Genomic DNA, 14,716 nt, shown 5'->3' on the forward strand with positions numbered 1-14,716 from the left:
AGCCCAGCACAGACCAAAAGGCAGAGAATTAGAGCCAGGTCTGGTCTCCTTGTTTGGTCCTCCCTTCCAGCCCTTTGTTTAAATCATTATTCCTAAGGGGGAGGTTGACCTTGCTCCTCAGGCCCTAGTCTGAGAGTCCCCAGGGCAGGGTGTGGCCTGCTCCTCTGGCCTGCAGCCGGGCTGCTGGGGACAGGTCAGACGGGTCTGGCTGGCGCGGATGGTTGAGGTCCTGCAGCTTCCCGGTGCTCAAGTCCCCAGGGGCCTCAGCAGGGGCCTCAGCAGCTCAGCCCCACACGAGGCCTCTACCGGCCACATCCCACTGCCTGCCCCTAACTGGGGGGGGAGGGGGAGGCAGGCAGTGCGACAAGTGGGAAACAGCCCGGGCGGATAGCCAGGTCTCAGAAGACTGCCCTGCCGCTGCGCACCACCACCCCAGGAGCCCACTGGAGAGAGATGGGTTCCTGGAAAGGGAAAACTGCTCTACCTGCCCGGCAACCTCCCAGCTGGCTTCCTGGCTCCAAGGTGACAGGCCTGCATGGAAGGAGGCCCACTGCGTTGTGGCCCCCACTCCTACCCCAACATAGCCTCAGTGTCCACACTGCCCTGCGGGACCCATCTCCCCCTCCCTCCTACCTCCTGAGGGTATACCCCCCCATCTCCCAGTCCCACAAACGCAGACCACACTGTTAAAAATAGAGCCTCTTTATTGGTACCTGTAAGCTCAGGTACAAGGTGTTCCCACAAGCACGCAGGCTGGCAAGGCCTCCTGGGCAAGAAGCTAGGCCCAGAGCCTGGGCTTCTTGGCACAGACATAGAGAAAAATGAATAAATTATAGTTCTAACACTCAAGGACGATACAGAAATTAGGATGCACAACTCAGCATCAGCAAACGTAGGGCAGAAAAACCACAGGGGCCACCCCTCACTGCAGCCAACTGGCCTCAGGGCATGGGCAGGTGGCCCCGGCTGGGGCATGCAGTGCCCAGAAAGCCCTGAGACAGTAGTCAGGGGAGTGCTGGGGGCCCCAAGGCTAGCCCCTTGCCCTCTCTGGGCCCTCTCTCCTGCTTCCCTTCTACATTAGTGGGCCCAGAATAAAGGCTGTGGCCTTTGGGGAGGAAGATGATGAGGCAGAGGACAGGAAGCAGAGGGGGCTGTGTGGGGCAGAAGCAGGTTTTGGTCACAGTTGGTCAGCCCAGCCCCCCTACCTAGACGCTGTCCTCGGCCACCCGCCCTGAGCCAGGCAGCTGCCACAGTAGGACCGTAGGGCCCCAATCCACACCTGGTTTGTACCAAAGCCCAGGTAGGGCAGGATTGAAGGACTACAAGGCAGAAGGGACTCACAGGGGTCTGTGCCCCACCCCAACCCCAGCACTGCCCACCAGCCAGAGGGGAGAAGCCTATGCCTCCTAGTCTCCGAATAAATTATGGAAATAAATTATAGTCTTCACAGTCCAGAAAACACAGCCACCCATGGGTCGGGGCTCAGGGTGGCAGGAGAAGCCATTAGAAGTGGCTGATTTCAGCCCCGTCTTGTTTGGGCTGAGGAACATCATACGAGACCGAAAAGGGGTCTGCAAAGCTCCAGGGGAGCCCTGTTTCCTCCCGTTCCGGGCACACACCATGGAACTGGAAGGAGAGACTGTGTGAGCTTTGGGGGATGGAGTGGGGGTCCGGGTGGCCAAAAGGGAAAGCCCCCTCCCCGCCCTCTCTTCAGCACAGAAAGTTACAAAAATAAATAAATCAATCCAGAGTGTTGCACAAAAATCAGGAGTGGCCGCATGGATGAGCCAGCCAACGGGAAACCCTTAACATACAGACCTCAGGGAGCCCCCAAATTACAACAAAGCAGCAACAGGGCTCTTGGGGCCGCGAAAAGGTACCCTGGTCGTCACACCGGCCCTGGCTCCACCAGGGGCGCCGGGGCAGTGTCCTCAAACAACTGGCTGTCTATGAAGGGAGCCAGGGCCTCAGCAGCGGGGTCCGGCAGGCCCACGACGGGCTCCAGGAAGCAAGCGCCAGCGTCCCCGGGGGGAGAAAAGGCAGGCCAGGGGAAGGAGGGGGCCTCGAGGTTGTCCAGGCCGTCAGACACCGTCCGGGAGGTGTAGTGAGGCCCGAGGCTGTAGTCTGGCAGGGCCTGGAGCAGCTCGAAGGAGTCGCAGGAAGACAAGCTGAGGTCCACGGAGTTGCTCTGGCCAGCGTCCGAGCTGGGCGGCACCGAGGTGCCAGGGAGGCTGCCTTCTCCCAGCCCTTCAAGGCCACTGTTGAGGAAGAAGCTGGCATCCAGGTTGGCGTTTTCGTCCAGGATGCCTGACGTGAGGCTAGAGCTGGAATGGCCGTGGGTCCAGCTGGCCAGGCCACCAGGGTCACCAGTCCCAAAGATGTCAGCTGGGTGGAAGCAGCTGAGGTTGTCGAGGTTCCCCACCCCCCGGTCCTCCTCCTCCTCCTCCTCACCGCCCAGGTCCGAGTCACTGAGACTCAGGACCCGGGCCAGGCTGTCATTATCCATGTCAGGCTGGAAGCCAGGGCCAGGCAGGGCTGGGTGGGCGGTGCTGCCCGGGGCCTCGCTCGTGCCCGATGCTGTGGAGGAGTCGGTCATGTCGCTGCTACAGCTGTTGTCTCCCAGCTCACTGCTCCCGGGGGGCTTGGCCAGCGGGAAAGTGGGGGCCAGGACCTGCTCACCAGGGCTGGCTGGGCCGCCCTGGCCTGGGGCCTCCAGCTCCCCCAGGCTCTCAGCCCCCTGCTCCAGCTGCAGGCGGGTGAGCGTGTGGAGGAAATGGGTCTGCACGCGGGCCTGATTAAATTCCACGCGGCCCTTGGGGTTCTCGCAGCCCTCCCTGCAGCAGCCGCAGGGGAACGCGGTGTGGTCCATCTGCAGAGAGAGCAGAGCATGAGCGAGGATCCCGTGGGGCCCAGAAAAGCGCCCGAGCTCAGGCTCCCCTTCCCAGCCCATACCTGGCACTTGATGCCCGCCAGACTGCAGCTGCAGGTCTCGGGGTCACAGACCCGATCACAGTGACAGCCACAGTCCTCCCGGGACTGGCGCAGAGCCTGCAGATCCCGCTTCTCCTCACGATCGATCCTCCGCACGCCGGCAGCCCGCAGCAGAGCCCGCCGTCGCCGGGCCGGGTAGGGCTGTAGGAAGGTCATCTCCTCCAACTGGCCACCGGCCACGGCCACAGCCAAGTCCTCTTCCACGGAGGCGTCATCAATGGTGTCCACTGTGAGTGGTACCCCGGTCTCTGCAAGCTGTACCCACAGGAGGGAGGAGGGATGGGAGAGACAGTCAGGGGTCTTGGCCCCCGCAGCCATCAGTCCCTGGACAAATGTTCCCCACAGGCTTCCTCTGGGCTGGGCACCATGGATACCACACTGAACCGGAACGCCAAGAACACTGCCCTCGGGGCATTTGCAAAGAGATTTCCTGTTCCTGTCATTTCCCAGTTCGTGGACAAGCCCCCCGCCTCCCTCCGCAGCCAGCCTGACACCCCGACCCCCAATGTCACATCAACTCCCCATCCCCCGCCCCCCCCCCCCCGCCCCCGCGGCGAGGTCAGATAGCTTCAGGCACCATGCCCCCAGCCCCTACAGCAAACACAGGCCCTTCCACACCCCACTCTGTCTGCAGATAATCCGGGCAACAGGCCCTGATGGAGCAATACTGGCCCCAGGGGCCTCTTTCCCCAAATACAGAATGAGCAAACTCGCCCCCACCCTGGAGGCCCCTCCCCTCAAGGCCTGGACTTCCGAAGCCCGCCAAGGGCCCGGGTGATGGAAAGAGGTCTCCCTACCTTCCACCGTAGCGCCTCCAGCTTCTCCTCCTTCAAGCGTAGGCGCAGCTTCTCACGCCGTGCCCGGGCTTGCTCCTGCGTGAACTCAGCCAGGGAGAAGCGGCGGCAGGCGCTGTGGCGAGGGGCCATACCCAGAGTGCAGCCACCACGGCTGGGCACGCTGGTGAAGCCCTGGCACCGCGGAAAATAGAAGACGGTGATGCCATCGAAGGCGACGCGGCCCGACCGCTTCCGGGGAGCCCGCTTCAGGATGGACAGGGCTGGAAGGCACGGAGGGAAGGGGCAGGGCATTAGTTCTCTGTGAGGGACAGGATGGCAGACCTCCAGGAAGATGATGCTGAATGGCTTCTCCTCTCCTCTCATCCCGCTCTGACCTCCCACCCAAGAGAAAAAGAAACAGATCTGAGTTTGGGAGCCAGCCTGGCTGGGATTAGAGATGGTAAAACTGAATGCCACTCCTAGGTCAACATGGGCACTTACCAGACCAAATGAGAGCATTTGTGAGCTTAAACATCTTTCCCCTCTTTATTAGCCATTTATAGGGTCCTTATGCAATTTTCTATAGTTTTTTATTGATTTGTAGGAGCTCTTTATATATGATATTAAAGACACTGATCATCTGTCTAACATATCTGTGCAAATATTTTAGTCTTATTTTTGTTCAAGGCATTTTACAAAATAACTTCTAAGGCCATGTAATTAAAAATATGTTGATCTTTTCCTTTATAGCTTTTCTTGCATTTTGCAACAGGCTTAGAAAGGCTGTTATTTGCCTTCCTAAGTTATAGACTGTATATTCATTAGTAAGCTATGTATTTGGTATATTCTATACAAATATTGGTATACTATTGCTTTTAACTGAACCATAAGTAGTTACCTTAAAACAGTTGAATATTGGCAACTGCATGTATTGCAACTTAATATATTATTTTGCCTGTCCCAATCCAATACACAGAATTCTTGTTCTCTCTGCAACCTGAACTGGGTAGCACTTATTGAACAATGTTAACTACTAGTGGTGACAGACAGCATCCTCATCTTGTTCCTTAGTGGGACGGCTTCCAATATTTCCTCATTAATTGGAATGCCAGCTTTTCGGTCGAGACACATATTTTTAATCACTTAAGGCAGAATTCACTTATTGCTATTTTACCAAGGGTCTTATCTAGAAGGAACATGACATTTTATCAAATGTTTTTCAGCATCCACAGTGGCTCTCATATTTTCCCTCCTTTGATATCGCCATTGGGTAAACTCTAAGACTGCATTTTATAAATATCAAACCATTCTTCTATTGCCAGAATAAACCCACAGTTTAGTCAACATACTGTTAGGTTCTGTGTGCTAAAAATCATTCTCTTTTTCTATGTATAATACACAGATATACATATTGGTACATAAACAGAGACACCATATCTGGGTTATTAAGATGTCACAGCAGGGATAATTAGGAAAAATATGTCTAAAAAGGCTCCTTGGGGTTGGGGGCAGCAATAATGGAAAACACAGCCGAGGAATACTGCTTTAGGGCTGTCTTTGTCATTTTGAAATTAGAATGACGCCAGCTTGAAAAATAACTGGGGACGAAACCTTTCCACTATGTTCAGGCAAAGCCAAACGGCATTTTGACAGGAGAGGGACCGGCCTGACAGGCCCCGCGGTGCAGAGTGTGGGGCGTGGGACTCCAGTGGTTCAGTTGGTAGGACAGGGTGTGCAAGCTGGAGAAACGAAACTGGAACATAAGGGAGGAGTTGGAGCCAGAGGGCCCCAGGGCCACTCTGAGGAGCTCCGTCCTGACCTGCAGGACTTCTAAGCAGGAAGTCCTGAGGTCGAAGGTGAATCTAGCTGGGCCCAAGTGCCTCGGGACAGTGGACATTCCCGAGTGACCACTGTATTACAGGAAGTGGCCAAGGTGGGGAGCCAAAGCTGTGGGGACATGACCTCCAGAGGCTAGAATAGCTTTGTCAGGGGCCTCCCAATTTCATCTTCAGGAAGGAAGAAGGGGTGTGGTGGTTCCCAGGGGAGGGGGACTCACGGGTGAAACTCCGGGGGCCACAGAAGTCCCGATCAGGCAAGGGCAACTGATCCCAGGGGCCCTCCTCATCGGAGTCCCAGGCCAGGGAGACTGAAGAGCTTGGAGAGCAGGAGCGAGAAGGACGGCCCGAGGAGGACAAAGAGGAGGAGGATGAGCAGAGCGAGGAGGAGTCCTCATCCAGCTGGTCAAACTTCCTCTTCAGTGGCCCAGTCATGGTGGGGCAGGCGGTACTCTGGGGTCTGCGCACAGACAGCCTGGAATGGAAAGGAGAAAGGTCTCAGTGGCAGGCCTGAGGGCAGGTGCGGCTGCTCAGCCACGACCAACTCTCCCCTTACCCTCCAAGATGTCCCAGGCCCCCCACCTTGGCTCTGCATGCGGGGGGGGGGGGCAGGCGGGGGGGAAGCACGGCTCCAGGAGGCTTCTTTCCACAAGCAGAGCACTGAGGTCCAAACCCTGATCCTGGCACTTGCAGACTCCCACCACCTCTGCCCAAAAGCCTTCCCAGGACGCCACCAGGAACCTTCCTCACTACCTCCTACAACCCACCTACACACATGCATACACCAGACCAACAGATGGACCAGCAGACCTCAGCCGGGCCTTGCTCATTCCCCCGACAGGAATCCCGGGGGCTGACTCACTGGCTGGGTGATTCACCCGGCTCGCATCTGTGTGCCTTTGTGTGTGTGAGGCCGTCTGCCACAGGCTGCACAGCCCTGTACGGTGGCTCTGCTTCCTGGTCCTCCTCCTCCTCCACCACCAACCCCAGCACACCCACAGACACACCACCCTGCGCGCGCATACACACACACTCTCTCTCTCTCCCCTTCTCTCCCTCTGTCTCTGGGGCCAGGTTGGCCAGGGCACTCTGGGAAACAGGCTGGCTTCTACACTGGCCCCAATTCCCAGACACAGGACTTTCCGGAGCCCCTCCCTCCTCTCCTGTGACAGAGCCACTCAGACTTTCCCGCAGAAACCCCCGCCCCACAGAAGTCCCCTGCCTCCAGGCCCAGCTGTGCTTCACGTGTCTCTAACAACTCCTGTTTGATCTTAAAAATGCATCTACATCTTGCCTCTACTCCAATATCTAACCCTGTTTGTCTGAATTAACTTCCTATGGAAATTATTTTTTTCCTCTTAAACACACACACACACACACACACACAACTCTTGGTGAAACTGACCGGTCGAGAAGATGTCCCACTCTCTCCTGTTTGTAGCTTGGTGACTTGGGGGCGCCTCAGGACACACAGCTTACCGTGTTCTCCCCTTTGAGGGTCTCAGCCCTCGGACGGGGTGCAACTGGAGCCTTCCGCGGCCTGGCTGGCCTCGGCTAAGGGGGGTGGAGTTGGGGGTCCCACCCCTAAATGCCTCCGCTATCCCTGGGAATCCCCAAAGGACTCAGTCCTAAGGGCTGAGCTACCTTGTCTCTCTGTGTCCTACAGGGCTCAGGCCTGGGCCCCAGAAGGTCACCAGGAAGAAGGGGAAACGGTGCAGAGGCCCTAGTGCTGGGGAGCCCCTCCCCCACTGTCATCACAGGAAATGAGAACAGGAAAAACCAACCAGAAGGCTGGCGATCTCCTCTACTCAGGTATCCTTTCTAAACACTCCTGACCCCCTTTGCCAAGCCTAGCCCAAAGTCTCTGGATCCTAGAGGGTGCGGCGGTCAGTGGACTTACTGGATAAAATTTGGCCTGAGCACAACCTCTCCCCACAGGCAAGAGAGAAGCAAGAGAAACTCCCCTCCTTGCTAGCCCTTCACACTGGGCCAGGGGAAGAGAACGCACAGGTGCTTCCGGGGACTTCTCAGTGGGTAGTTTCTCAGGCTTGGCACCCGCAGCCCCCCTTCCCCCCGCAAACCACAAACAAAAACAACCCAGCTCCCAGCTGACCTGCACGCTCTCCTAGGAGATGGGGGGACTCATGACCCAGAGCCAGGCACACACACGTACGCGCACGTGCAGACCACAGAGACTCACACAAACACACTCCGGCAAAGCACACCCCTATACCCTGCCCCTACCAGCCCCCCCAGGAGACCCCATCCTATCCCAAACTGCAGATGCTGTCCACAGGGTGCTCAATGCAATCACACACCCAAGCCCAAGGCCCACCCCCGCCAAAACCAAATGCCCACTTTGTCTCTCTGCCTGGCCGTCCCTTAGAAACATAAAATTCCACAGGCCCCAAATCGAACCCCCTGTCTCTGTTCCCCACCCCCCGTGCCATCTGTTCCTCTTCCTGTGTCCCCTATCTTAGTAACGGCACTGCCACCCACCCAGTTACTCAAGCCAGAAACCTGCAGCCATCCTCAACTCCTTCCTCCCTCTCCCTCCAGCCACATCCAGGCACCCAGTCCTGCAAGTACACGCTAGCCCACTTAATGCACACAAGGCTGGGCAGAGGTACAGTGGGGCTGGGGAGGCCATCAGCACAGTGGTAAGAACCTTGGCCCCAAAACCAGACTGCCCGCATTGGAACCCTGGCTTGGCTATTACGCGGCTGCGTGACCCTGGTCAAGGTCCTCAAGCCCTCGGGGTCTCCAGTTCTTTGTCTTAAAACCTCACAGGGTTGGGACGTTTACAGGCATCAATACATGTCAAGTTCTTAGGACAGTGATACGTGCTGAGTGAACATGTCATTCTACACTGTGAGAAAAAGGAGCTCCTGGATACAACAACATGTGAATCTCAGGGATGTCATGTGGAATGAAAGCAGCCAGACACAAGAATACATGTGAATGAAGTTCAAGGAAAAGCAACCCCAATCAGTGATGATACAAGTCAGAATGGGAGGGAAGGGTGTTTGATATGCACTGGGGACAATCATGGGGGAAGCTTCTGGGCAGGTGGGTTTCTTAAAATGTCCTGTGTTGATCTGGCTGGTGGTGGTTCCATGAATGTCTAAAACTAAAAATTCTCCTAGCTGTACACACACGATTCATATGTTTTATGCATTTCAGGTATGGCTCCTTCAACTTTATTACTTTATGTCTCTGTTCCCCCTGCTACTGTCCATGTTCCCTGCCTCTGCTCCTGCCCTCCCCCTGCAGCCACAGTGATCTTCCTGAAGATCTCTGCCTGCCACCCCCATGCTTAGGAAAGCTGGCCCTTAGGATCAAGCCTAGAATTCCACGAGAGGCTGAAGCCGGCCTGGCTGCTGCCTCCCCCCACCCCCTCCTTCACTATATTCCAGCTGAACTTGCAGTTCCCCTAATTGCCATGACCTGCCCGCCTCCTGGCCTTTGCACAAGCTGGAAGCCAGCCTACTCTCCTTTAGTAGTCATTTCCAAGAGGGCCTCCCTGAAACCCCCACTCCTCACTCCTGACTACATGCCTCTCTGGGCTCCCAAGGGCCCTGGGATTCCCCTATCCCTGCCCTTCTCTCGAAGTCTGGCCTCGGCCTCACTGCCGCTCCCCCCAACACCAGGCTGAGGGCCTCTCTGCCTGGCCATCCCTGTACCCATGCCTAGAACAGTCTGGCACACAGAAGGCACCTAAAGACCAGCAGAGGTGGGCCTCTGGGGGGTGACTGCTCAGGGCGACCTCCTGATCCTGTCACAGTTAGTTGGGGGGGGCATTTCCACCCCCAGCCTGCCTGCCTTCGAGCCACAGGAGGGGGTGGCTCTGAGGGTAGGAAGCTCAGGCCGCAGTCAGGTGCCAACATAGCCATCTCAGGAGGCTCCCTGTTCCCCAGAAGTAAACAAACAGATATCAAGCAAGCAGATTTCAGCCAGACACCCTGGCTCTGCCTCGGGCATGTCTACAGAATGGGAATTTAAAGTGTAGGCATTATAAGCTTCAAGGCTGCAGACAGGAAAACGGGGACACACAGAAGCTGCAGGTTCTAGTGATGAACCCCCAGCAGGATCTGCGGACCTAGAGTGTGGTGAGAATCGATCTCTTCCCTGACACTCCTCTGGGGTGGAGGGGGAAGGAGCAGTCCTTGGATCTTGTGCTTTCCTGTCCCACCTGGGAATCCAGAGGCTGAGAGAGGCAGAGGCAGGAGATGAGAAAAAGACTCAGCCAGAGACAAGGACAGGCCAAGTCAGAAAAAGGAACGAAAGATAGTGAAAGAGTCCAAGAAAAGTGTCAGACAGTGAGTCAGAGGAGGGGGGAGGGGCCCTCAGCAGCTACCCAGGAATCAAGATCCCAACCATGGCTCTGTTCCCAGGGTGAACACGGCCCCCTCCTAGGGTCCTGGAGGAAGGAAAAGCAATTCCCAGGAGCTGGCTCAGACAGAAATGCCACACCCCCGAGGAGCCCCAGACACAGGCCCTGAATCAAAGACAGCCAGGCTTCTTCTGGGATCTGCCTGGGCCCTGAGAATCAGGCCACCCCCCTGTCACCACACACAGGAGTTGGACAGCTCAGGATGAAGGGGTGAGACTCCCCACTCTACTACTCACAACTGTCTACACACTCAGGCCACAGTGTGAATCCCAGGAAGGCCACCTCACCCCCGGCACCAGGCAAACAAAGGCTCTTTGGGGGCCAGGGAGATATCTCAGGGCCTCTGGGAAGTCACATCAACTCCTCTGTTCAGCTCAGCAATCCCAATACCCCAGCTCCCCACCAGAGCTGATACTGGGGAGAGGGCACCTTCAGCTGTCTCCATCCTCCTCTGGGAATCTGAAGAATGTGTCCTTTAACCTCAGATCCTCAGGCCTTGGTCAGGCCAGCTCCCCCCAACACATGACCCCAGACTCTCAGGAACTACTTCCTGGGACAAGGAAAAGACACCTCTGAGTACCTCTGGCCCCCACTGGGATTGGCTAGAAAAACAACCTGGGCAGCACAGAGAGGGGAGACAGGAAGCCTTAGCACACCCATCCCCCCATCCCTCTGAAAGTGCTCCCCCAGGAGGGCACAGTTCCTCAGCCTTGGCCTCCAGGGCCTGGCACTGGGTAGGTGCCAAATGTTGGCTGGCTACAGGTCAACTGCTCCTGCCTAAAGGGAAATTGCACCTGACAGCAACTGCTTCCTCCACCTAAGCAAGGCCTCCTTCATTCTCATTCATTCATTCATTCAACAAATATTGAGCTCCTATGGCATGCCAAGTACTGTGTTAGGCACTTGGGCAGACAGGGAGCAAGACCCACACTAGGGCTGCACTCTTGCAGCTTCTGAATTTAGGGGCAAGGAGTATGTAGTTACAAAACCATCGTGAGTGCTGGGATGGCAGGCCGGAGGGGTGGGACAGGAGGGGGAAAGCTGAGGGTAAAAACAATCTCCAGGAGGAAGGGAGGTAGAAAGTTCCAGAGGGGGCACAGCATGAGAGAGAGCCAGAATGATGAGGGGGAGGGGCGTCCTGGGACAGGTTTCGAGAGCCAGGGCTGACAGGCAGGCTTTAGCCTGAGGGCACTGGAAGCCACAGTAGGGTTTAAGTAGGGAGTGACAATACCAGATTTGCATTTTAAAAAGATGGCTCAGGCCCCAACCAGAGGGGGGGGGGGGTGTGACTAGTTGGCCCCGTGCCAGGGATAGATGAGCGATGACAGGACAGGGAGGGCAAAGGAGAAAGGGGAATAGACTCGGGGACCTCTGGATGTGGAGCTGGAAGAGGGCAGTGATGTCAAGGATTTGGAGGCTGGCGGTGGAGGCCTGCTCCGGAGGACTGTGAGACATCTGAGTGGAGGTGTGGGGTGGGCAGTGGAGCCGGGGAGGCCTCCTCCAGTGTCAGGAGTGTAGGCTATGCGTGTGACTGTGCCGGAGAGCCGGAGTGACTAAGTGTGTGACGGCTGCTGTGGTGGGGACATCCAAGGGTGCGTGCCTGTGGAAGGGCCCCCGGGGAGGGGAAACTGAGGACCGGGAGGAAGTACATGCTGGAGAGGGGAGAAGTGCGTGGGAGAGAGGCTACGTGTGCCCGCGGGTGTCCGGTGGGGCTGCGCTCGTGACTCACAGCGGTGGCCTCTGCGTGTGACGGTGACTGACAAACAGGTGAGCGTACGACACAATCCCTCCTCCCCCCCCCCCTCCTGCCGGGGTCCGTGACTCACGGAGCCTCACTCCTCCTCGCTCTTCTCTCCACTCCCTCCCTGACCCCCGCCGGCCGGGGGCGCCAGGCACGCGCCGCAGCCCCGGCGCCCGCCCCCGGGGGAGGGGGAGAGCCCGAGGAGGAAGGCGACAAATGTCACCTGCTCCGGCCACGCGAGGAACTTCTGAAAAGTTCTCAGGCAACTGGGTCAAAAGGAAACTCTCCCGTGGACGCGCGCACCCCGTCACTCGCGCCAACCTCCGCTCGGCCGCCACCCGCAGCGGGCTCGGGGCGCCGCGACTTCTCGGGGTACAAGCGGCGGCGCGGGGGAGGGGAGCGGAAAACCTGCCACTCTCGCCTCTCCGCCTCCCCTCCCCGGAGGCCGGCCGGGCGCGCAGTCTGGGGCCGAGCAGGGCCGTCCGCGCCCCGGCTCCCGCTCAGGGGGGCTGGGGGCAAGTGGCAGGGACCGGAGGGGCGCAGCCCCCCGCGCGGGACGCCCCTCCCCAAGGTCCCGGCCCGCAGCCCCTCGGCGCTCACCTGCGATCCGGGAGCTCGCCCAGGACACCGACGCGACTCGCGTCCCGGCCGGGGACGCCCCCCGCGCCGCGACCCCGTGTGCGCTCAGCCGGGCAGCCGTCCGCCCAGCCGCCCCTCTAGCTCTGCGCGTCCGGCAGCGGCGGCGGCGGCGGGAGACTGGCTGCGCCCGGCCCCGCCCGCCGCTCCGCCCTCCTCGTCAGTGGAAAACTCCGGGGCTCGCAGCGCTGACGCACGCCCGGCCTCCCGCCAGGCCGCCCGGCAGCCCCGCCCCGGAGGCGCCGCCTCCCCCCGCCCCGAGCCCGGCGTAGCGGCCGCGGGGCCTCCCTGCGGACTCTGACCCCGCGCGGGCGCCGCGACCGCCCTGCGCCCCGGGTCGCCCTCGCCCGTCCCCCTCCCGCAGTTTCTTGAAGTCGCCGACGCTCCAGCCGGCAGAGCAGGGTCCCAAAGAACCCCACCTCGCCACACGGCCCCCGTTCGCGGATGGGTAGACTGAGGCCCGGAGCAGCGCGAAGTGTCCGGAAGGCCACCCGGCGACGGTGGCAGAGACGAGGCCTCCTCCAGGCTTTCACCCCCACCCTGCCCGAGGCAGTTGCCATCATCCAATCTAAACGTCCTTCCTCTGCGCCCTCCTTACCACCCACCCCCAGATCTGCCTGAAAAGTAAACTGTGACTGGAGAGGAACCTGGGCAGGGAGGACGGCGGGGGGGCGGGAGAGAAGCGGGGGAGGGGGGAGGAGGGAGGTCATCTGTGGGTCTGACCTTCACCTCTGCCCACGGGCCAGAGAACCTGCAGAAGTCCTGAGCTGGGCGTTCCTGGAAACAGCTTCCCCCCCCACACACCCCCTCCCCATCCCTCCTTTAAAAAAAAAAAAAAAAAAGATTTCTTCCGAGCCAGACCCTGGCCACTTAAAATGGCCCACTGCCTTCTCTGCTTCCGCCAAGGCCTTTCCTGACTAGGGGCCAACTCTCCCTGTATTACTGCATAGGGGAAAGTGTGTGCATGCCACGGCAGGGAACCCTGGCCAGGAGACCATCCTCTGCCCTTCTTCCCAACCTCAGATCACACCTTACCCAGCACGCATGTCCCTTGAGCGTTTCTACCTTCACACCTTTGCTACACAGCGTTCCTCTCGCCTGGAATGCCTGTCTGCCTTCTCGCTGCTTACCAGAATCTCATCGCCTTTAAGGTCTCAGCTTGCACTGCCTCCTCCAGGGAGCCTTCGTGGGAGCTTGACCCTCCCCCTCCCAGTCCTGCTCCCGCAGCATTCTGGGTTTTTCTCTGACTGTCCTAGATGAATGCTGTCACTGACTAGCCCAACCCTCAGGATTCCTTTCTACCTTCCTCCAGGTGGGGGTTGGGGGTGACCTCTCCAGCATAGATGGCTCTGGGGTAGAGATGATGGTGAGGGCCCTCTTGAGCCACAGGTGCTTATGTAGAGCAGGCCAGAAGGGGTCTGCCTGCCCTTTACCTTTCCAGGGAAGAAAAAATAGGAGGAAAGCAGGTTGGAGGAAGCTAGAGCTCTTGTCCTTCCTGTATGTATTGAGTGTGTGTGCCTGGGGGACCTGTAGGGGCAGGTGTCTGGCAGCTGGAGCCAAGCTTCCAGTGACTTCCCAGGGTGCTCAAGATGAAGTCTCAACTCTGTGGGGCCTCAAAGCCCAAATAATCTGGCCCTTGCCCACCTTTGCAGCCTTACCTCTCTCCGTGCTCCCATCCCCCACTCCCCTGCTCCTCCATTTCAGTGTCTGGAATAGGCACACATGCCTTTTTATTTATATACTATACATGTAATATTGGTACAGCCGCATGTAGTTTTAATTTACATGTGAGGTATTCTGTTCTACAACTCACGAAGTTTCTTCCCGCCTTCTCTCTGCACTCCCACCCACACCTCTTGATAACGACTCTGGTCCTGTTTGCCAATGATCGGTTTTTGGTCTGTGTCCTCATCCTGATTCAGACTTCCCAAAATGTTCATCTCCAGCCTGCACCTACCTTGCACTCAGTTGTGTGGTTTACTTGTGCATTTCCTTGTGTTGTCTGGGAGTAGTGGGAGGGCAGGGGCTGTGTCTGACTCTCCTCTGTGCTCAATAAGAACCTGTTGGATACATTAAGTATACCTAGTAAATGTGCACAGGGAGCTGAGGCTCTAGAAGTGTGCGGGGCTGGAAGTGGAGACGGAGGGGTCATCAGCATACAGTGGTACATGGAAGCCATGGGTGTGGCTAACACAGCCTAAGAGGGAGTTTAAAGTCTCTGGAGCTGGGTGTCAGTTGTTAGAGGTGACTCAGCCCTTAGGGCTATGATGGCAGGTGGCCACCCACCCACCACCACCTCCTCGGACATTCAGCCCTGTCCTCCCTGTAGCTGCTGGTTGCAGAC

General features: G+C 58.1%; 2 protein-coding genes across 5 annotated transcripts in view; both read right to left on the reverse strand.

The window, feature by feature from the left end:
• Positions 1-14,716, reverse strand: part of CX3CR1 (C-X3-C motif chemokine receptor 1) — a 227,335-nt gene that overhangs the window by 103,102 nt on the left and 109,517 nt on the right. The gene's annotated exons all lie outside the window — the stretch shown is intronic.
• Positions 687-12,493, reverse strand: CSRNP1 (cysteine and serine rich nuclear protein 1). Of its 4 annotated transcripts, none has more exons than XM_081824623.1 (5): positions 12,337-12,493; positions 5,824-6,077; positions 3,789-4,162; positions 2,953-3,246; positions 687-2,869 (listed from the first exon to the last, which is right to left on the reverse strand). In XM_081824623.1, exons 2-5 carry the CDS (start codon positions 6,035-6,037, stop codon positions 1,889-1,891), a joined length of 1,863 nt encoding a protein of 620 aa, XP_081680749.1. In that variant the 5' UTR covers positions 6,038-6,077; positions 12,337-12,493; the 3' UTR covers positions 687-1,888. The 4 variants fall into 4 exon arrangements, with proteins under 4 accessions (XP_081680749.1, XP_081680746.1, XP_006733491.1 ...); XM_081824620.1 differs by lacking the exon at positions 12,337-12,493 and adding an exon at positions 6,370-6,756; XM_006733428.3 differs by lacking the exon at positions 12,337-12,493 and having other exon boundaries at positions 3,789-4,048.

Source organism: Leptonychotes weddellii, chromosome 1 (genome assembly GCF_054177405.1).
Source record: "Leptonychotes weddellii isolate Sample4059 chromosome 1, ASM5417740v2, whole genome shotgun sequence".
In the NCBI taxonomy this organism is placed as follows: Eukaryota; Metazoa; Chordata; class Mammalia; order Carnivora; family Phocidae; genus Leptonychotes; species Leptonychotes weddellii.